Source organism: Emydura macquarii, unplaced genomic scaffold, assembly GCF_026122565.2.
Source record: "Emydura macquarii macquarii isolate MOO-44397 ecotype Brisbane River unplaced genomic scaffold, CSIRO-AGI_Emac_v2 contig_3305, whole genome shotgun sequence".
Lineage (NCBI taxonomy): Eukaryota > Metazoa > Chordata > Testudines > Chelidae > Emydura > Emydura macquarii.
In genome coordinates this window covers 7,496,992-7,518,047 of record NW_027133442.1, presented here as the reverse complement: position 1 = coordinate 7,518,047, position 21,056 = coordinate 7,496,992, and the positions used below count along the sequence as shown (strand labels likewise).

Sequence of the window (21,056 nt, the reverse complement as noted above, 5' to 3'; positions counted from 1 at the left end):
ATTGCTTTTTTCTCTCACCAGCAGAAGCTGGTCCTGTAAAAGATATTACCTCACCCACCTTGTCTCTACAAGGGGAAGAGATATATGATGATGGGCTCTTCAATCTAGCAGAGGGAGATCTAACAAAATCCAATGGCTGTAAGCTGAAGCTAGACAAATTCGGACTGGAAATAAGTGTACATTTTTAGCAGTCAGAGTAATTAATCACTAGAACAATTTACCAAAGGTTGCGGTGGCTGTTCCATCACCGGCAATTTTAAATCAATATTGGCTGTTCTTCTAAGGGTTAGTCTACATTGGAAGCTCTACAGCAGTTCAGCTGTACAGATGCAGCTGTGCTGCCGTAGCATGTCTGGTGAAGATGATCTGTGCCGACAGGAGAGAGGTCTCCCATCAGCATATTAAAACCACCTTCACAAGAGGTGGTAGCTAGGTCAGTGGGAGAAGCTGTGCCGTCGACATCGCGCTGTCCAAACCAATGCTTAGGTCAGTGTAATTTATGTTGCTTGGGGTGGCTTATTCAGACCACTGAATGACATAAGTTACACCAATATAAGTGGTAGTATGTGTAAAAGCCCTAAAAGATCTGTTCTAGTTCAAACAGGAATTAATTCAGGACAGTCCTATGGCCCACATTGTACAGGAGATCAGCTAGATGATCACAGTGGTTCCTTCTGGCCTTGGTGACTTGGTGAAGCTAGCAAGGAGGATGCTATAAGAACAAAAGATGCTAGAAATTGTGTGTTCAGCCTAGGACTGAGTGGCTGCTAGAGCAGCAGGTCCTGAGCAGGGTTCCTTGTGGTTCCAGGTGCCAGTGGCATTTGGGGAGGTGGCTGTGTATTTCTCTTGGACAGAGTGGGGACTCCTGGACGAAGGGCAGAGGCAGCTCTACAGGGATGTCATGCAAGAGAATTACCAGACTCTGATCTCGCTGGGTAAGGAGATGGTTCCCCTCAGGATTTAGGGAATTGGTTGGGGGGGGGAGGGGGCTCTGAAGCACCTGGAGCAGATTTGGCTCAGTACTCTTCCCTGATCTCTGGATTTCTGGGGGATCAGCTCCTGAATCCCCCAGACCCTACAGGAGGAAGACTGTCACCCCCACATCCTTTCATTGAGTATTTAGAACATACTATAGATTCCTGACTCTCCAGGTGATGCAGTGCATCCCAGCCCCAAAGGGTCCCTAGGAATATTTTCCCTCTGCTCAGATCCCATGTCCCCTCAGCAGGGAACAGGGCCAAGGTTAACGCGGATGGAAATTCACACAATAGCTGTGCTAATCCTCAATGTTGCCCCAAGAAATCTTAGAACTATACTGGCTATTTTAATTATTATTTCCACAGCATCATAAATATGTTCCAGTCTTCACAGACAAATCAAGGATGTTACCCATGGCCTGTGGGTTTGACAATCCAAGGCCTTGATCCTACTTCCCTTCCTGTCCATGGACAGACTCCCATCAGCTTTGATGTGGATTGGAGTGGTCCCTACATTTGGAAAAGATGCATGAGGAATGTGGACAAACCCCTATTCCCCTCTCAATGACGTGTGTAAATTTGAAGTCACTGCAGTGAAGTGAGGAGACTCTCCCTGGTGTCACGCTGGGCTTTGGTCCACCATGAAAGAGGCCTGGAACTCTCTGTGGGTGCAGGAGGGGCAAATGACAGGTATTCAGCAAACATTTTACAAGCCCAATATTCCATTTTCTCTCTCATTAACAGGGGTTCCAGTTCCCAAACTTGATTTGATCTCCAGCCTGGAGCAAGGGGAAGAGCCGAGGGTCCTGGATCTCCAGGGGGCCGAGGAAAGGGAGATCCTGAGAGGTGCCCACATAGGTGAGGAATGAGTGACACCGGCTCAGAGACTGTCCAGGATTGGAGGGGAAAGCTGGGATCCCAGCAAAGCCGCTGCATGCACACCAGTTCTATCTTATCTCACTCAGTATTGTCCCCATCAGGTGCTCTGTCCTCATGGCAGGCATCACTCCTGGTTCCCACCTGCCTTGCCTGACCTGGTGGGAGCCCTCCCCTTCCCCAGCCTTTCTCTGAAGGCTCAGCTGGGCCGTTGGGGCAGAACCTCCTCTTCTCTCCCCTCAGGAAAGGGTTTGGGGGGATTCACTTCCTGCCCATCAGGTTTTCTGCTCAGTGACAAATCCCACTGCTGCCCCCTCTCTCCGTGGCACAGGGAACGAGCCCTGGTTGGATTCTCTCTCTCACCCAGCAGGTGCCATGATGGAGAGTGAGAATGACAAGGAGATTCCCCAGTGGGAAGGGACTGCAGGAGAAGAGCCACATGGGACATCCCGGAGCCCTAAGTGGGAAGATGCCAGTGGGGCAGGGCAGCAGCGGGTACTCTGGACAGGGGAGAGAAATGGGAAATCTATTTGCCGCAAAAGGGGTTTCAGGAAAAAGGATGCCGATGGCCATCAGAAAACTCCCATGGGAGGAAATTCTTGTGGCATCTGTGGGAGAAAATTCACCTGTCGCTCCCACCTTCTTCGACACCAGCGATCCCACACGGGGGAGAGACCCTACCAATGCACCGAGTGCGGGAAGAGCTTTGGCTGCAGCTCCGTCCTTAACAAGCACAAGATGATCCACACAGGGGAGGAGCCCCACAAATGCCCTGATTGTGGGAAAGGCTTCGTCGACAGGTCCAACCTCCTTCAGCACCAGCGATCCCACACAGGGGAGAGGCCCTACCAGTGCACGGAGTGTGGGAAGAGCTTCAAGCGGAGCGGAGACCTGAACAGTCACCAGAGCTGCCACACAGGAGAGCGACCTCACCAATGCTCTGACTGCGGAAGGAGCTTTGCCCGCAGCTCCACCCTCAGCAAACACTGGAGGCAACACACCGGGGAGCGGCCCTATCATTGTGCTGAGTGTGGGATCAGCTTTGCTCAGAGGTTCACTCTCATGCAGCACCTGAGGATCCACACGGGAGCCAAGCTCCAGAGAGAGAAGGCAGCAAGCACAGGGGACAGTCCAGCTCAAAGCCATATCTAGGAACATTCATTTCCCCCATGCTGATGGGTGGGAGCAACCATTCCCCCCTAATGTGGAGGTTCCCACACTGAATTTCTCTGTCCCATGTGGATCTAGACCCTTCCCCATGCCAGCATACCAGCCATCTCTCACCAGGATCAATTTGAACAACCTCCCGGCTAATACTGTCTGCTGAGATTGAACCCGGGATCTCAGTACCAAAGAAGTATCTGCCATTCCTGCCTGAGCCACAGGAGCAGTCGCTGTACGGCGAGGGAGTCAGTAGCAGACCTATAAATCTTCTAGGGTGAACACATGTCCCAGTTTTATCAAGACCGTCTCGATTATTAGGGATTTTTTTTTATACAGGACCTATTACCCCCATATTACCTCCTCATCCCAATTTTTCACACTTACTATCTGGTCGCCCTCATCCCTCTACTAGGAGCCAGTCAAACGTGGGTTACACGCTGCAGCTGCCTCCATCGCTCAGCACTCACTTTGATAGAAGCAAGAGAAAATCCTGAGCTAGATACTTTGGTTGCAGTAACCTTTGTACAAGATTTTTCATTTGAAAACTCACAACTTGCCGATCAGTTATATCATGGTAAATTGCATATAGCAACATTACAGGTAAAGTTATGAACATAAGCTGAAATCATCACTGAAGTGTTTCCTAGATAAGTCTGGGGAGTGGCTAAACCAGTTTCTCAAAGACAATGGGCAAGCTGATGCCCCAGCCAAGGGTCAACAAAGTTGATGGGTCATAACTTACCAAGTGGTCATTCTTTGGCAAGAAAGGGGTGCAGGAACAAAGATCTAAATCTTCGCAAGGAGACAGCATGAAGATTTTTCCTCCTGAGACCAGCAGTCTCCTAGTTCTCAGCTGGAAATGCTTTTCGAAGAGGAACAGGAAACTATAAAAAGGGGAGGCAAACACCTCAAGACACCCATCTCTTTCTCTCCCTCTCTATCTCTGGCATCACACCGAAGAAGACAAAGGAAAATAGTCATTGGACTTCTGGGGAAGGGGTCCTGACCTGATGAGTTTGGTCAGAAATCTTGCTGGAAATGTGGTGAGAAATTTTGCTTGAAACTAATATAGTTTATTAAATTAGGCACTAGTGTTTTATCTTTACTTTTCTGGTAACCATTTCTGACTTTTATGCCTCATTACTTGTACTCACTTAAAATCTCTTTCTCTGTAGTTAATAAACTTGTTTTAATGTTTTATCTAATCCATTGTGTTTTAAATTAAAGTGTCTGGGTAACTCTGTTGAAGATAACAGGCTAGTGTATATTATTCCCTTCAAGAAATAACAGACTTAATATATTTGGACTGTCCAGGAGAGGGCTGGGCAGTACAAAACATACATTTCTGGAGGAAAGTCTGGCACGGGGGTGTGTTGGGGTCACCCTGAAGTATAACCAAGGTTGGTGAGAACCAGGGTGTGACTAACATGTCTCAGAGTGACCTGTGTGCCGGTGGCTGTCTGTGAGCAGTCCAGGTTGGAGGCTACAGCAGCAAGGCAAAGTAAGGCACCTCTGGTCACAAGACGGGGGCTGACAGCCCCCCACTGGTCTGGATCGTATCCCAGTATGTCACAAATTTGATCCTTCTATATTTTAGTGGCAATGTCAGGTCAATAATTGCATTTTTAAAATATGTATTAATTAGGGATTACCCATCCCCTCACCCCCTTTCTCACACTGTCATTTGTATTAGCTGAGATCCCCTCAAGGACAGGCAACTGCACATATCTTGGGATAGTTGCAGGCGGTGTGGCTTGGTTTACAGTATGACTCTCTTCTCTTTTCTCCTAATATACCTTGTTTTTAGTTCAGATCCTTGTAGTATCGGCTTGTGTCTGGGATGTTCATGCAGAGCTGGCCTGAGAGCGCCTCCATGGCCTACTTATTACATCTGCAAACAAGGCTCTTTGTACTTCCTCTTGTGCTGCCCCTCATGCTTGGGAGGAGCACCCAATAAACATCTGCAAAACTACCTCATCATCCTACTTCAAAACCCCCTTCCAAACTCTCCTTTGTTTTGATGTTGACCAGTATTATCACAGTTTCCTTGTAGTGCCCTCTCTGGCTGCATCTGCTGTCTTAAACTCATATTGTATGTTCTTTGGGGCAGGAGATGTCTTTTTGTTCTGTTTTTGTACAGTGCGTAGCACAATGGGATCCTGGGCCATGACTGGAGCCCCTAGGCACTACCACAGTACACCTCACAGACTTTAAGATCAGAAGGGACCATCATGATCATCTAGTCTGACCTTCTGCACAATTCAGGCCACATAACCTCACCAACCCACTCCTGTATAATAAACCCCTAACCTCTGGCTGAGTTACTGAAGTCCTCAAATCATGGTTTAAAGACTTCAAGTTACAGAGAATGCACCATTTACTCTAGTTAAAACCTGCAAGGGCCCCATGATGCAGAGGAAGACGACCCCCCCTCCCCCCCCCCCGAATCTCTGCCAGTCTGAGCTGGGGAGAAAATCCTTCCTGATCCCCAATACGTCATCTCTCATCGTCTGTGTTGCATCTTTTGCTCTTAACGCAACAATAATCTGAAGGAATCTCAAAAGGCTCCCAAATAACTGTTTTCTCTAAATATGTACTGGAGGAGTGTGCATTTTATGACTTTGTGTAGGCTGAGCTGTGGGGATCCTTGCAACCTTCCATCCCCTGTCTAAACTCCCTGGATGCCCTTCTCCCATCCTCCTCTATTTAAGGGTTTCTCAGCAAACCCCCAATGCCAGGCTCTGTATGCTCCCTTCCTCTATACCTCCCAATTTCCCTCCACTCACAATGGCTTCTGTGCCCCCGTTCCCTGTATAATAGGGTTTCCCCTCATGAGAGGTTCTGTGTGTCCCCCATTTCCCCATAACAGGATCCTCTATTCTCCCCCACCACGTCAGGGCTCTGTTCCTGGCCGATTTCCCCTTCCCCCATAGCAGGATCTCCCATTCTCCCCTCCATGCGAGGGGCTTTGTCCCCCTCCTGCCAATGAAATACATCTTGCTGCTCTGCATGCTTCTGAAACACAGCACAGTGAGTGCTCGAACCCTGTCTACAGGGCTAGGAGCCTATTCCTGCACACTACACTTGCCTGCTCTACTGGACAGCTTCCAGTCCAGACTGGAGGCTTTTCTGGAAGAGATGTTTAAGGCAAACACAAATGATTGGGCTCAGTGAGAGGTAAGTGGGTGAGATTCTCTGGCTTGTGCTATGCAGGAGGTCAGAGTAGATCTGGTCCCTTCTGTCTTAAGATCCATGAATCTGTCCTTCACTTACTGTCTTTCCCTGACCCTCTTTTATATCTCCCTCTTCTTCTCTCCTTGTTCTTGTACTTTCTCTTTCCTTATCATAGGCTCCCTCACCGCCCCCGAAATCTCACTCTCGTTGTCCCTGTCTTCTGTCTCTCTGTGTCCTCCTGTCTCCTCTTCTCCTCCCCTGTCCTGATATTACCGCTTGTGATTTGCTCTTTGCCTGTCGGAGAGCCCAATCAGGGATGTCCCTCCTCCCAGCTCCCTCCTTCTCTTAAAGGTGCACGGAGGAACTGGGAAGCAGTGGAGTGGGCAAACTGGATCGGTTGCTGCTCCCTGCCTGCTTCAGTCTTACTGTCCCCATCCCTCGCTTTGGGAAGCCCCAGCCCGCAGCATGGAAAGGGGCTCAGGCCTGCCGCAGCACATCATGGCCCAGGTGCGTGTCCAACCCCCGGTGGCTGCGGGTAGCCTGGAGGATCCATCCAAGGAAGGCTCACGGAGGCAGCAGGCGGCTGCAGCTGGGGACAGGGTAGTCGGAGGGCGGCTGCTGGACAGCCGCAGCTTGGATGGGATCAGCCAGGCGTATGGGGCCACCCGGGGGCAGGAAGGGCGCCGAGCCACCATCTCCAGCGCCCTGGAGCTGGAAGGGACAGTCAGCCACGATGGGGACCTCACCCACTTTGTGGCCAACAACCTGCAGCTGAAAATCAAGCTCAGCTCTAGAGGCAGTCTAGAGGAGACGGAGCCTCCGGGCCAGCCCTTCCCAGGGCTGCTGCGGAGCAAAGCTGCCGACATCCCCCCCATTGACCCCGAAGTGCTGAAGGAACTGGAGCGGCTGACCCAAGAGGTGGCCCACAAAGTGGACCAAATGATGAGGAGCTTGAACTGCAACATCCAGAACATGACGGCCCTGAGCGTGGGCTACATCCAGACCTACCGGGACGCCGTGGATAGCTTGGGCGAGTCAGTAGACATGAGCATCAAGGGGATGTACACCCTGATGGCCCGATGCGAGGAGCTGGACCGCTCCATGCAGCCGGTCCACGCCCTGGCCAAACAGATCCGGGAGATCAAAAGGACCCTGGAGATATTTGAGTCGCTATGCAAGTAGCGCCGGTGGAAAACATTTTCCTGCTTTGTTAATATGTGGGTGGGGCTGAGGGTGAGGGGCAGGAGACCGCTGTGCTGGTTACAAACTTCAAAAGGGAAAATGTATGTGATTGTGTGTTTCATGTACTATGCTGCAGGAAGCCTGTTACACTAAAAGCAGACACTGCTTTGCAGAGGATGTAATTGAAAAGGGGATAATTTCCCCTTAACAATTACTTTAAAAATTCCCACCCGCTCTATACTCCAGAGGTGATGATGCATGTTGGGCTTTCAAAGGACCCCAAGGGAATTATGCGCACAAATTCAATATGAGTTGGAACGAACTTCAATGGCAGTTGGGCTCCTTTCAAAATTCCTGCTGTGAAGAATTGTTGGACTGACAAGGAATAGTGAGGGGATTCACTCATCTGTGTATTCCCTATAAAATGAGAATATTTATACTTAATAAAACTATCCAGTGATTTGCCAAACAATCTAAAATGTGTCCATGGGAAAGACCTTCTGCTATTGCGCCTTATAGGTGTTATTTTCAAAACAGCTCAGCATTGCTCTAACTCTGCTCCCTTTGAAGAGAAGGGGAGGTCTACCTATGATTTCAATGGGCGAAGAACAAGGCCAATGCTGCATGCTTTTGAAAGCCCCATGCTCTGCCTATTCAGCATCCTAGGAGTTTGCCCATAAATTGATTTGCAGCGTGCTGGTTCGGAAGCGGATTCTTAACCGTATCTCCAAACCTCCCGTGGCTCTCACATTCACATTTAACAGTCTAACCTGTGACCTATATGAAATATGGAGGAAATGACAGCTGTGCAAATATTCTCCATGGATTTTACACTGGGCGACCGCTTCATTTCTTTGTTTCAGCGCAGCACGGATACACGCACTTTAATATTTGGCAGGCTGTACGGCAGTGCTCCTTTCAGTATCTCTGGGGAATAGAAACAGTAGCGCCCCTAAGCCTTCCCCAGTTCTAGAGCGGCCCAGGCCGGCGCGGCGATGCTGTTAGGGGGACTGCATAAAGCCCGGAACTGCCGGTTCTCAGCTGTTTCCTCGGTCTGGAAGTGTCGGGTGCCTCGGGTCAGGGTTTCTCGCGGCACTGAGCCAGTCAGTCCAGGCTCTCTCCTGCTAAGACCCTGCCGGGTAACAGCCCGGCCACACCCAGCCTGTGCGCCGCTGGCAGGAGCGACGAGCCAGGGGCGTCTGGTCTAACGGGGAGTGGGAGCGAGAGGGGCTCGGAGCTTGAATCGCAGCAGGGACCGAAGACCCCCCCCAGCCAGCTCCGGGGCGGGGGTGTCGGGGCAGCCGAGGATCTGTCCCTGCGGGCGGGGCTGCGGCAGCCGCTCCCGGGGTAACGGGGCCGCCCGGAACCCCCCGGCAGGGACAGCAGGGCCGCGGCCGTGCGCGGGCCCGGCACGAAGGGGCGGCCACGTTACACCCAGGCAACACGCGTCACTGGTGTGCGCCGGGTTCGGGCCTGCGGCCTCTGACTCCCCTCACCCAGCCCCCTCGGGGCATTGGTTACCGGAGCAACCCGTCTCCACTTCCGGTCTCCAGGGCCATAGAGCCGCAGGGGTAGAGAAGCTCTTCCGGTCTATGCGAGCTAGTGGCGGCTTAGGAGACCGGAAGTGCCTTTCTTGTCCCTGGGTTTTACACTCTTCCTCACCGGAAATGGCGTAGCGCGGCTCACTCAGTCTCCATGGCGCTGGTAGATCGGTTCCCCTGTCATTGGCCGCTTCCGCGGGGCGGGGCTGGGCGCGTTGCCCTGGGTACCGGGCGGCGAGGCTGTGCCGTGATTGGTAGGTGAGCGCGCAGGCGCCTGGGCTCTGCGATGGCCGCTGCGGCAGGGAGGAACGTGGTGTTTGTTACCGGCAATGCCAAGAAGCTGGAGGAGGTGGTGGTAGGGGGAGCTGCGCGGATTGGTCGGGGAGGCCACCGTAGTGGAGTGAAACACGGTGCCCACCAAGCCCCGCCCCTTAGGGGCGCTGCTTCGGAGGGGCGGGGCCTCCCTGTTTCTATTCCCGCCCACTCCTGCCACTGTCCGGGCTCTCCGTGAGCTGCCGTCCTTAGGGTCCAGAGTTAATGGCCGGCCGGGCTGCGGCCGCTACTACCCTGGGGATGCTCCCGATGCTGAACCTGTCACGGGACGAGCCCCTGCGAGGAGGCGGGAGGGTCCCTTGCCGCTGAGCCGGAGCCTCAGCGGGCACCCTGGAGCGAGCTTCCCTGTCCCGGGTTGTGGCCATACGCTGCTCCCGCTCAGCGCCCGCTCTGCTGCCACCTTCCCTGCCCCCCCCCCCCCAATAGCACCAGGGTCCCGTGGAGAGAGCCCCTGTGGCTGGGGGGGACGGGGCCAGGACCAAACCGCCCCCCAGTATCTCACACTCTGGCCTAGGGAGGGCGCTGTCCCCTGCCTGCAGAGCTGCCTCAAGAGCCGCTGTCTCATTCCCAACAGGTCATTCAGATCCTTGGGGATGCGTTTCCATACAAACTGATCGCAAAAAAAATTGACTGTAAGTCTGTGACTTTGTTTCGCATTCAGTAAACAGTAACGTTTTAGTGGCAGTTGGCCAGTCCTTTCCCTCCCCTGCAATAATCCATCCTGTTGTTTTTGCAGTACCAGAATATCAAGGGGAACCAGAGGAGATATCCATTCAGAAATGCCGGGAAGCAGCAAATCAGGTCATTTCCTTTTCTGCTTTACCCACTTCCACAGGTGTAATTAAAAAGTTAATATGGCTTAACCAAGAGTTTAGGCTAAATGACCCAGCTGTTACCCACGACATGATGACCCACCTCTTTGTCATAGAGCGGGATCTGGGGAATTAAATGGGTATGGACCGATTGGCGCCAAAAAGGCTTAGAAGGTTTGAATTTAGCTACAGAGGAATTCCAGTGAAGGCCTTTTCGAGAGAGGTTCATAGATGGGGTCTTCCATGGCAAAGGCCCTTCCCTGGCCTGATCCCACTGATCCCTAGGACTGAGAATAAGGTCAGCTCAGTTGCTTTGATAGAACATTCCTACAACTGTCTCTGTCCTAGTATGTTTATAGTAATAGTATTCTTGCCTTCTAATCGGGTACAGCATGGATGTGGTGAAGTTATAGTGTCCATCCGCAGAGCTTTGGCCTTTCACATCCCTAGAATAGAGGTTACTGCTGTTACCAGGTTTCTGTTGCGGGTACAGAGACAGCTCCTTTGTTCTCAACATATCATTTTGTTGGGAATCAAGTCATTCTCCACTAGCAGCCAGTGACTTCCAAAGGTTATCATCAAAACAGCCCAGATACAGATTTTTTTCAGAATGAAGAAGCCAATGAGGACAGGGGCTCCAATGAACGGCAGGACTATGCAAATACAGCAAGAAACACCCCTCCCCTCCATTTTAAGGTCCACCAGCACTGTCCCCCAATGAGGGTGATACTGATATGAATGCTTTAGATTAGCTCTCCTCAAACGTCCACAGGAAAGCTTATTTTCTCTGCCTTGGTAATGCCACTTCTAGCTACTGGTGCGGAGCACAGATTTTGTTGCTTGCTATCTAATATATATGTATCATTAGATTTAAGGAGCTTTAATGGGTGCTCTGTTTTTATGAAGCCTCTAACATCATTTGGAAACATAATGGACCTTCCCCTTAGATCTAATATTTCTGTTTCTTTGACTTCCACTTGGCAGATTCAGGGACCTGTTATCGTAGAAGACACCTGTTTGTGTTTCAATGCATTGGGGGGCCTCCCAGGACCATATATGTAAGTAGGAGTGAATATTCTTGTAGCTCTTTACTGTATTACAGTGTGAGTGGGACTGTAGGTTGTTGAGATGTGTGTCCTGGGGGGGCTCTCCAAACGCCATGAGCAGAACTCTCTTCTATGTTGTTTGCGGTTCTAGCTCCTGCAGCTTCAACCTGAAGAGAGGGGAAGTGGGGAAGGGATTTGTACTCACTTGGTCCCTGCTTTACACTTAATTCATAGTGCACGGGATGGAAGAAAGAGCTCAGTGACCCTGACTTACTCCCAAATACTGCTTACTGGCCCTGCATCCCAGCTAGGACCTGGCCTTGCCAAGGTATCCACAGGAGCTGATCCGTGCACCATTGTAGAGTTGAATTCACTTCAGACTCTGCACCAACATCATTTGCAGGGATGTCCTCTTAAACTGAAATTATGGTTTAAAGTAATTGGACCAAATTCATCCTTCGTGTAACTATAATGACATCATCAGGGGAGGAATTTTGTCCTTTCTGCCTCTTCAGTAGAGAAAGAGCTACAGAGTTTTGTTAATTCAGATCACTGGATTTGTTTTATTGTATAATGAGGTTGCTGTCATTCAACTGGTAACAAGATTTCTAAATTGAATCGCTCAGAACTCCTTTTACAGAGTCTTGCCTTAGCTCTTGGCACCGTTTTTTAGTTTTGTGATTTCGCTAAAATTTGCTCTGCTTAAATGCAGAAAACAGAAGGTGAAATGTGATTGAGTACTTCTGTCACTCACATTCTTTATTTCTTACAACAAAACTGGGCAAAAGATCACTCCCCAAATGTGAGTTAATTGCCTTAGTGATTCTAGAAGGAGAAAAACATCTTAAAATGAAGGGTTTTTTTGTTTGTTTGTTTTGTTTTTTTTAACCATTTTTTTTTTACTCATTTGTGGGAATTACTCATACGAACATTTGGCCTCAGGAATATTTAGCACTTTTATAGGTTTTTTTTATTTAAAGATCTCCAAGTATTTTACAAACTCACCTACGCAAGCCAGGTACTCCTGTTTTATGGCTGAGATTGCCAATGCATAGAGAGGGTAAGTGACTTTCCCAAAATTGACCAGCAGCTCAAGAAAAGAACCCAGGTCTCCTGAGTCCTCTGCTTTAACCATTAGACTATGCTTCCTCTCTAAAATATTGAATACATGTGCTAGGTGGTAGTATATGACAGGGCTGGCATATCATCTGAATAGCAAAAGTACTGGACTAGAATCTTGGGTTAAAGAGCCACAGACTCAGTTATTTAAGAAATAGGCCCCAATCTGCAATGAACTCCATGCAAGTGGACCCCTGCCCCTATGAGGAGCACGGTTGATTTCAGTATGACCCTCAGGGGTCTGTAACTTGCTGGTTTGGAGTCTAAATCTGCCTTTGATAATGTTTGTTAATAAATAGCCCAGAGTAAGGTTTATTAAAGTGTGGAAGTTCAACAGGGATATTCATAGTGCTTGGAAAACTGCAGAGAGAAATCCTACGTAGAATGTTACACTAGACATATTTCTGTTGTTGATGGCACTGGCAGAAAATAGTCCTGCAACTGACACTTGTTTTCTTCTTATGTTTCAGAAAATGGTTTCTAGAGAAGTTAAAACCAGAAGGTATTTATTTCCCTCTGAATTATTGCTCTGACTGTGATTTGTTGTTCAGCAATTATATACTGCTGGGGAAGAATGCGGCCTAACAATAATGTGAAATGAATCCCTTTCCTCTCTAGGCTTTCAAGACTCTGTGCTTGACTGGTTCCTTTCCCATTTCTGGGATTGCCTCACTTCTCGCCAGTCTCTATGTCCCTTCTGCCTTAGCCCCTCCCTCTGCTCCATCTATACCTATGCAGTGGGTATCATCTGCTATGATGGCTTCAGCAACCATCTCTGTGCCTATGACTCCCAAATTTACCTCTCCCACTCTCTTCAGAATCACATCTGCCTTGGTACTGAGGCCATCTCTTCCTAATTTCTCTGCATTGACATAAACCTTGGTGTCACCCTAGCTGCCTCTTTCCTTTCCCCACTCATATCCAGACTATTACTGAATCCTGTCACTTCTTCCTTTCCAACTTGTCCAAAATCCATCCATCCCCTGTATGTGCCTTCCTGATCTCCTGCTTTTTATTGATCTTCCTGTCATCCACCTTGGTCCCTCCAGTACCACCAAACTCCCTTTCCTGACCTGATATTCTGATTATAGTGCCCCTCTTTGTTGGTTTCCCTTTCTGCATTAGCTTTTTCATCCTTGCTTTCAAGGCTCCTTGTAGCTCTGTTCCTATCTGCATCTCATCACAGCATACCCACCACTCCTGTTGGTCCCTTTGCCTTCTTTGTTGCCTTCTGCCTACTCACCTCATGCCCAGTCCTGGAAAGTACTCCTGGACCCTGCATGCCACGAATTTCCCCCTCCAAATCTGCCTTTTCCCCACAATCTCCAACTCTCTCCTTCATTTTATACAAGTTTATAAAACCACATAAACAAAAATGGGAACTAGCAAGATGCATATTGGATCAGTCAGGCAACCCCTCCACCTTATTATTCTTTGTGTTTCCCCTCCATCCCTTCCTTCCTATCTTCCCTCCACTGTCTGGTCTTGTGATCAGTTTCAGGTGTAAGTTCTTCAGAGCTGGCACCATCATGCATTTATTTCCTACCTCTCGGGCACCACTGCTGTTCTGCACAGATGTTAACTATTAATCCTGGGCCATTGGTGTCCATTCCAACAGGAATCTCACAAAGCCAGTTAATGGGCATTCCTACTGGAGATGCTTTGGGATGTGGCCAAGGGAGTGGGAGGGCAGCTGGGTGGGAACAGGCAAAGTTAATTGTGTGCTTTAAAAGTGCCCCTAGACTGAATGTTCCCAGGCAGGCAGCAGGGTTCGTACATACTGCGTCTCTTTCACTAAGGTGATCTCTTCACTCTCCAGAGCTGGAGGGCAGCTTTCTGCATTCAGCGTCTATGTGAGCTCCTTTTGACAGCTTCTGTGTTGGTCCCACAGTGTGATGAGTTGAGTTTATTCCTGTTGTCCAGAGAACTCACTTATGGAAAGAGGGAGAATGCAAGTGAATTACTAATTGCATAAATGCGTGTGTAACCCATGCTAACCCTGTGTGGGGCTTTGATGTTGCAGTGGATGGTCCATGTCTGAGTCTGCTGCTGCCTCCAAGCTAATGGACCTGTTCCTTTAGTTCAAGCTTCTCTTACTTTTAGGTCCAGAGGTCCTAGGTTCCATCCCCACACATGACTCAGCCAAGGGCCTCATTACATGAGTATTCAACTCAGCCCTACTCTCTACTCCAGGAGCTTCCTCTCTGCTGTGTAATTCTGTCACAAGCATGTACAATGGGAAAGAGACTGACCACAAGAGACAGGAGATGTAACTTTGTTGTCACGTTAGTATAAAATGAATACAACTATTATCCTAGGCCGTTATGTAGCATCTCATCCAGGCATTGCAAAACACTTTCAAACCATCTATTAAGCCCCTTGTAAAGAATCTCTGGAAATGTCATGAATAGAACCCAGGAATCCTGATTACCAGTCTCCTGAAATACTCATGTGACATACCATTCCCTGCCTAATCCTGGGAATACTCCCTCACCCCTGTTAGGGTGGGTGCAGTCTGGGAGATCTGCGACAGGGGCACAAAAGAATATTTGGGATTTCCCCTCCCTGTGTTCTTCACAGATTGTCTCTTGTCCATTGTGCCGTATGAGATGCTGAGATGATGGAATCCTTCTTTTGTTGCTTAGGTCTCTACAAGCTGTTAGCAGGATTTGAAGACAAGTCTGCTTATGCTCTCTGCACCTTTGCATTCAGCACTGGAAACCCAGAGGACCCGGTGAAGCTGTTCAAAGGCCAAACGTGTGTAGGTATTCAGATCACTGTGCAAAAGAAGGCCATGCAGATAGTGTAGGCCCATTAAAGCATTCCACTAAGGCAGAGTTTTAAAATGCAGGTGACTCATCTTGACCACCTACATCCATATTTAGTCACCTACATAAATGGCCTGATTTTCCAGGGTTGCTGAGTACCTGCAAATCCCATAGACTTCAGTGGGATATGTGGATGCTCAGCACTTCTGAGGATCAGGCTACTCATTGTGATGCCCAGAGGCACCTGAGTTTGAACATGTTGGTCTGAACTATCCTCCAAGTTCTCTCGTCTTCACTCCTGGGCGTGGTGGCTGTTCACCCTTCCAGGCCTCTTAATACTAGAAGCAGAATGTGCCAGCTGCACCATTTCAATGAGCTGGTAGCGGTGCTCCAAGCCCCATTACCTATCTCTACCTATTTAATGCTTTCTTCAGATGTCTGTCTTTCCAGACCTTATCTATCTTGTTTGGATTTGTGGTTTCTGTTTTCGGAACTCCCTCTAAAATGGCTACATCTTGCTGGTACTGAGAAATACAGAAGTGAACACAGCTGACCTGTCCTCTCATCATCCATCCCGTCTTTTCTCCAGCCAGCCTGAAACCTTGTTGCAGTTGTTCTTTCCTGCTCCTATACCTATTTCTTAGTTTATCCTTCAAATAGTAAGGCATTCTTATTGGGGGCTGAGCCCTGAAACCTCAATGCCTTGGGATGTGTGCGTTGAGCAGGCCCACCCGGGAAAGGTGGAGAGCAGTGCAGGAGGCCTGTCTGCCTCCAGCATAGAATCATAGAATATTAGAGTTGGAAGGGACCTCAGGAGGTCATCTAGTCCAACCCCCTGCTCAAAGCAGGACTAACCTCAGCTATATCATCCCAGCCAGGGCTTTGTCAAGCCTCAGCTTAAAAACCTCTAAAGATGGAGATTCCACCACCTCCCTAGGTAACCCATTCCAGTGCTTCACCACCCTCCTAGTGAAAAACTTTTTCCTAATGTCCAACCTAGACCTCCCCCCCTGCAACTTGAAACCGTTGCTCCTTGTTCTGTCATCTGCCACCACCGAGAACAGCCTAGCCCAATTCTTCCTTGAACCTCCTTTCAGGTAGTTAAAGGCTGCTATCAAATCCCCCCTCATTCTTCTCTTCTGCAGACTAAACAAGCCCAGTTCCCTCAGCCTCTCCTCATAAATCCTGTGCTCCAGCCCCCTAATCATTTTTGTTGCCCTCCGCTGCACTCTCTCCAACTTCTCCACATCCTTTTTGTAGTGGGGGGCCCAACTCTGGACACAATACTCTAAATGCGGCCTTACCAATGCCGAATAGAGGGGAATAATCACTTCCCGCGACCTGCTGGCAATGCTCCTCCTAATGCAGCCCAATATGCTATTAGCCTTCTTGACAACCAGGGCACACTGCTGACTCATATCCAGCTTTTTATCCACTGTTACCCCCAGGTCCTTTTCTGCAGAGCTGCTGCCTAGCTCGTCGGTCCCCAGTCTATAGCTGTGCATGGGATTCTTCCTTCCTAAGTGGAGGACTCTGCACTTTTCTTTGTTGAACCTCATTAGATTTCTTTTGGCCCAGTCCTCCAGTTTGTTTAGGTCCTTCTGTATCCTACCCCTACCTTCCAGGGTATTTACCACTCCCCCCAGCTTAGTGTCATCCGCAAACTTGCTGAGGGTGCAATACACCCCATCCTCCAGATCATTAATGAAGATGTTGAACAAAACCGGCCCCAGGATCGACCCCTGGGGAATTCCGCTTGTGACCGGTTGCCAGCTAGATATGGAGCCATTGATCACTACTCGTTGAGCCCTATGCTCTAGCTATTTCTCTATCCATTTTACAGTCCATTCATCCAACCCATACTTCTTTAACTTGCTGATAAGAATACTGTGAGAGACAGTATCAAAAGCTTTGCTAAAGTCAAGGTATATCACATCCACTGCCTTCCCTACATCCACAGATCCAGTCACCTCATCATAGAAAGCAATCAGGTTGGTCAGGCATGACTTTCCCTTGGTGAATCCGTGTTGACTGTTCCTGATCACCTTCCTCTCTTCCAAGTGCCTTAAAATGGATTCCTTGAGGACCTGCTCCATGATTTTTCCAGGGATTGAGGTGAGGCTGACTGGTCTGTAGTTCCCTGGATCCTCTTTCCTCCCTTTTTTGAAGATGGGCACTATATTTGCTTTTTTCCAGTCCTCAGGGACCTCCCCGTTGCCACAAGCTTTCAAAGATAATAGCCAATGGCTCTGAAATCACCTCAGCCAACTCCCTCAGCACCCTCGGGTGCATTGCATCCGGCCCCATGGACTTGTGTATGTCCAATCCTTCTAAATAGTCTTGGACCTGTTCTTCAGCACTGCAGGATGTTTGCCTCCTTCCCATTCTGTGCCACCCAGTACAGTAGTCTGGGAGCTGATCTTGTCTGTGAAGACAGAGGCAAAAAAGGCATTGAGTACCTCAGCTTTCTCCACATCCTCCGTCACTAGGTCGCCTCCCTCATTCTCTAAGGGGCCCACACTTTCCCTAATCTTCCTCTTGTTGGCAACATAGCTGTAGAAACCTTTCTTGTTCCCCTTCACGTCGCTTGCTAGCTGCAACTCTAAATGTGATTTGGCCTTCCTGATTTCATTCCTGCACGTTCGAGCAGTGTTTTTATAATCCTCCCTAGTCATCTGACCAAGCTTCCACTTCTTGTAAGCTTCTTTTTTGTGTTTAAGTTTGCCAAAGACTTCTTTGTTAAGCCAAGTTGGACGCCTACCATATTTGCTATTCTTTCTGCACATTGGGATGGTTTGCTCCTGTGCCCTCAATAAGGTTTCTTTAAAATACAGCCAGCTCTCTTGTATTCCTTTCCCCCTCATATTAGCCTCCCAGGGAATCCTGCCCATCAGTTCCCTGAGGGAGTCAAAGTCCACTTTTCTGAAGTCCATGGTCCGTATCCTGCTGTTCTCCTTTCTTCCTTTTGTCAGGATCCTGAACTTGACCATCTCATGGTCACTGCTGCCTAGTTCTCCGCCGTAGTACCTGTGCAGAGAGGATGAAAACGATTCCTTACTTCTATCTGTATGGTTGGCACATAGGTTCTCTTTCTTCGGGAGGTCACATGCTGCTAATTTTCTTCCCCGTTCTTCAGTTTCTCCTGCCCAGCCTTCTCTGAATCTTCCTTATACTGTGCCTGTGCCCGATGGAGAAAGACATTGTTTTCTTTAATGCAACGCAGGATTGATATTTGGGTCTCTAGTCCTTTAACCTTCTCTTCCAATAAGGAAACCAGCCTGCACTTGGTACAAATGAAGTCATCTCTATCCTGTGGGAGGAGGACAAACATAACACATCCAGTGCAGGTGACAACAACAGATCGCTCCCTCTCCATATCTTTCCTCTGAGAGCCTCCTCAGATGCTCTATTTCATGCACAGCAACGTCTGAGAGGCAAAAACCCACTGTGGGCTCTCTCCTCAACTCCCAGGCAAACTTCCACCTTCTGTTAGCCGCCCCTCTGTTCGCCGCATGGATATAAGAAGAGGGAGCACTAAACCAAGAGCTCTATTTGTTTACCTTAGCCTTGTCTTGGGGGAATGCTAACCATCTTGTAACTTGTTAACTAAGTTAACAAACCTGAAACCTGATGGTTTCACAAATGTAACAGGTTAATTTTTTAGCGTGTGAGGATCTGGAATATAAATGTGGCAGAGCAGTGCTGAGAAAGAAACCTCTTATTTCTTCTTCCTCCTTGAATTGTCAGGGTCGCATTGTTGAGCCCAGGGGCCCCAGAGACTTTGGCTGGGATCCTTGCTTCCAGCCGGATGGTTACAACCAGACGTAAGTGGCTCTCTGCCTTTAATTTCTTACTTAAGAAAATCAAGAAACCAAAGGTTCTGTTAATCGTAAAGTGGACTCCAGCTACAGTGAGCTCTGCCAGAGAGAAGTTGAGATGGGCTCAAAGCAAAATCCTAGATCTGAACAGCTCTGCCCATGGGGGACCTATGGATCGGAACCTCACAGCTCAGACCATTTCAGGCCTGTAGGGCAGTAGACCAAAAGATCTGAGTGTGTTGCAGTGTGTTTCTAGTGACCTCTTTCCCATCCTAGGACTCCTCATGGACTTCAGAAAGGTGCAGGGACTGTTGTTGTTTCTGGTAGCTACTGCTAGCCAGTGGACTTTTGTAGGAGTCAAATATGGTTTTTATTGACTCTGACTCTAAGAGCGCTGCATCAACCAGCCTAGAGTTGTGTAGTTAAATAAACAGACAGAAGTGGCTTTGCCCTGGAGCAAATGACTGCACAAGTCCAGGGTAATGGAGATCCAGGCCCACGCTCTGACTCTCCTTAAGTAACTGAGCTACACTCAGTTCCTTGCCCATTTAATAAGATGACAGGGCTCTGTGAGTTAAGCCTGGCAATAGAACCTGCTTGAGTCACAAGTAGAAATTATGTTATGAAAGGTTGGTGAGGGAGTAAAGCCCAGCATCAATGTGAGGGGCTCTAATCTGCACGTACGACACAGACCAAGGGAACCACTTCTGCAAAATAATATCATAACTTTATAATGTGTGTATCTAGTCTGTCACCAAAAGCACCTTTAAATCCTGGCATTACGACAGCCGATGAAGGGCATGGGCTCAGCTTCTCAATAGGTAGCTGGAAATCAGGTGGATTTGCTTACCAAGTAAACCATGGTTGACTCTGGGTTGGGATTGTGTCTGTTCCTGTTTTCTCTCACTTCCCAGGTATGCAGAGCTACCCAAGGCGGTGAAGAACTCCATCTCTCATCGCTACAGAGCACTAAAAGAGCTCTCCAGCTACTTCAGTCAGCAGAACAACCCCACAGAGGCTACCGTCAGATCCAGTTAGGCTTTCCGTGTCTTTGGTACATCCACACTGCAATAAAACTCCATGACACCAAGCCTCAGAGCCTGGCTTAATTGACTGAGGCTTGTGGGGCTTGGGCTGTGGGCCTAAAACTTGCAGTGCAGATGTTTGGGCTCATGCTGGAGGCTGGTTCTGAGACCTCTGCCCCACATCGGTTTTCAGAGCTTGGGCTCCAGCCCAAGGCTGAATGTTTGCAGTGCAATTTTTAGCCCTGCATCCCGAGGCCCCGTGATCCCAAGTCAACTGAGCCAGGCCAGCCGAGGGTCTTTGATTGCAATGAAGATGTACCCTTTGGGACACCATACTTTTACAGAGAGTTGTATGTGAAATGTAGGGTCCTTTTGTGATTGTCTGTACAGTCTCTGTAGATTAAAGCTGCAGAGTTTAAAACCAGTATGGTTTTCTGTTCCCTTTTGTTGCTTCTGAGCAGTCTGCAAAAGCCAGTGGGCCTACACAGATTTTTAGTGGCTGAAGTGCATTGGGTACAGAGTTTGTTAGTGCTATCGCACAGCTTGTGGCAGCTCACCCTACTTCTGTTCTCCCCTATGCTGTTGCCCTATCAACAGGATTTTGGTAGATGATGTGAAGATCAGTCAGTCAGTCAGTCATTGCACAAGATCAGTGGGGAAATGACATCACTTTCCCTTTCTCCTTCTCAGTGTGTGTATAATCCTGGTGGCTAAAATGCCTATAAGCAAAGTATCTGACAGCTTGCCTAACTACATAAAAATGTAATGCAAAGGTCACTACCATATCCAGATTAAATTTACAGCAGTAGTTTGCTGTATACTATTGGAAGAACGAGACAAATACATTCAAGTAATTATTTGTTCTTCCTGCTTTAATACATGGATTGATTGTAGCTTCTGCAGTAGCTACTGTACCCTCACACTTCTTGTGTTCCTGTGATTTCCTGCTGGTGTTCTGGGGACTATTACCCTCTTACAAAAGTGTTGATAGAATATTGTTTCCCCCCCTCCCCCCAAACAGTGCTACATCATGATTCTAATCCTCTCTGTACTGAATCTAGTAATCTTGAAGGGCAGTACTAAAAAAAGAGCTTGGAGATCTGGAATGTGTAGAAGAATATGATATTTTAGTTCAGTGTGTGAATGCACCAGCCAGTATCATTCCCAGTTGTTCTAGTCTAGCTGTACAGAGCCTTGTGAGAGCTGCTAGTATAAAGACTG

The 21,056-nt window shown here is 48.7% G+C and overlaps 4 protein-coding genes across 6 annotated transcripts in view; 3 read left to right on the top strand and 1 right to left on the bottom strand.

Annotated features, from left to right (window-relative positions):
* The window catches only part of LOC137143217 (zinc finger protein 420-like), a 37,563-nt gene extending 34,542 nt beyond the window's left edge, over positions 1–3,021 (top strand). The window contains exons 12-14 of the mRNA XM_067532883.1: positions 809–935; positions 1,722–1,835; positions 2,224–3,021. Of these exons, the coding sequence (XP_067388984.1) occupies positions 809–935; positions 1,722–1,835; positions 2,224–3,005 (1,023 nt within the window). The 3' untranslated portion in view covers positions 3,006–3,021. The remainder of the gene's footprint in view (positions 1–808; positions 936–1,721; positions 1,836–2,223) is intronic.
* The window catches only part of LOC137143264 (zinc finger protein 436-like), a 604,313-nt gene that overhangs the window by 437,797 nt on the left and 145,460 nt on the right, over positions 1–21,056 (bottom strand). The gene's annotated exons all lie outside the window — the stretch shown is intronic.
* Positions 6,585–7,971, top strand: LOC137143284 (BLOC-1-related complex subunit 6-like). The gene has a single exon (XM_067533011.1). It carries the CDS (start codon positions 6,657–6,659, stop codon positions 7,371–7,373), a length of 717 nt encoding a protein of 238 aa, XP_067389112.1. The 5' UTR covers positions 6,585–6,656; the 3' UTR covers positions 7,374–7,971.
* Positions 8,280–20,260, top strand: ITPA (inosine triphosphatase). Of its 3 annotated transcripts, none has more exons than XM_067533014.1 (8): positions 9,167–9,263; positions 9,822–9,879; positions 9,984–10,048; positions 11,044–11,117; positions 12,695–12,726; positions 14,870–14,985; positions 18,740–18,816; positions 19,725–20,260. In XM_067533014.1, exons 1-8 carry the CDS (start codon positions 9,201–9,203, stop codon positions 19,846–19,848), a joined length of 609 nt encoding a protein of 202 aa, XP_067389115.1. In that variant the 5' UTR covers positions 9,167–9,200; the 3' UTR covers positions 19,849–20,260. The 3 variants fall into 3 exon arrangements, with proteins under 3 accessions (XP_067389114.1, XP_067389115.1, XP_067389113.1); XM_067533012.1 differs by having other exon boundaries at positions 9,186–9,269; XM_067533013.1 differs by lacking the exon at positions 9,822–9,879 and having other exon boundaries at positions 8,280–9,168.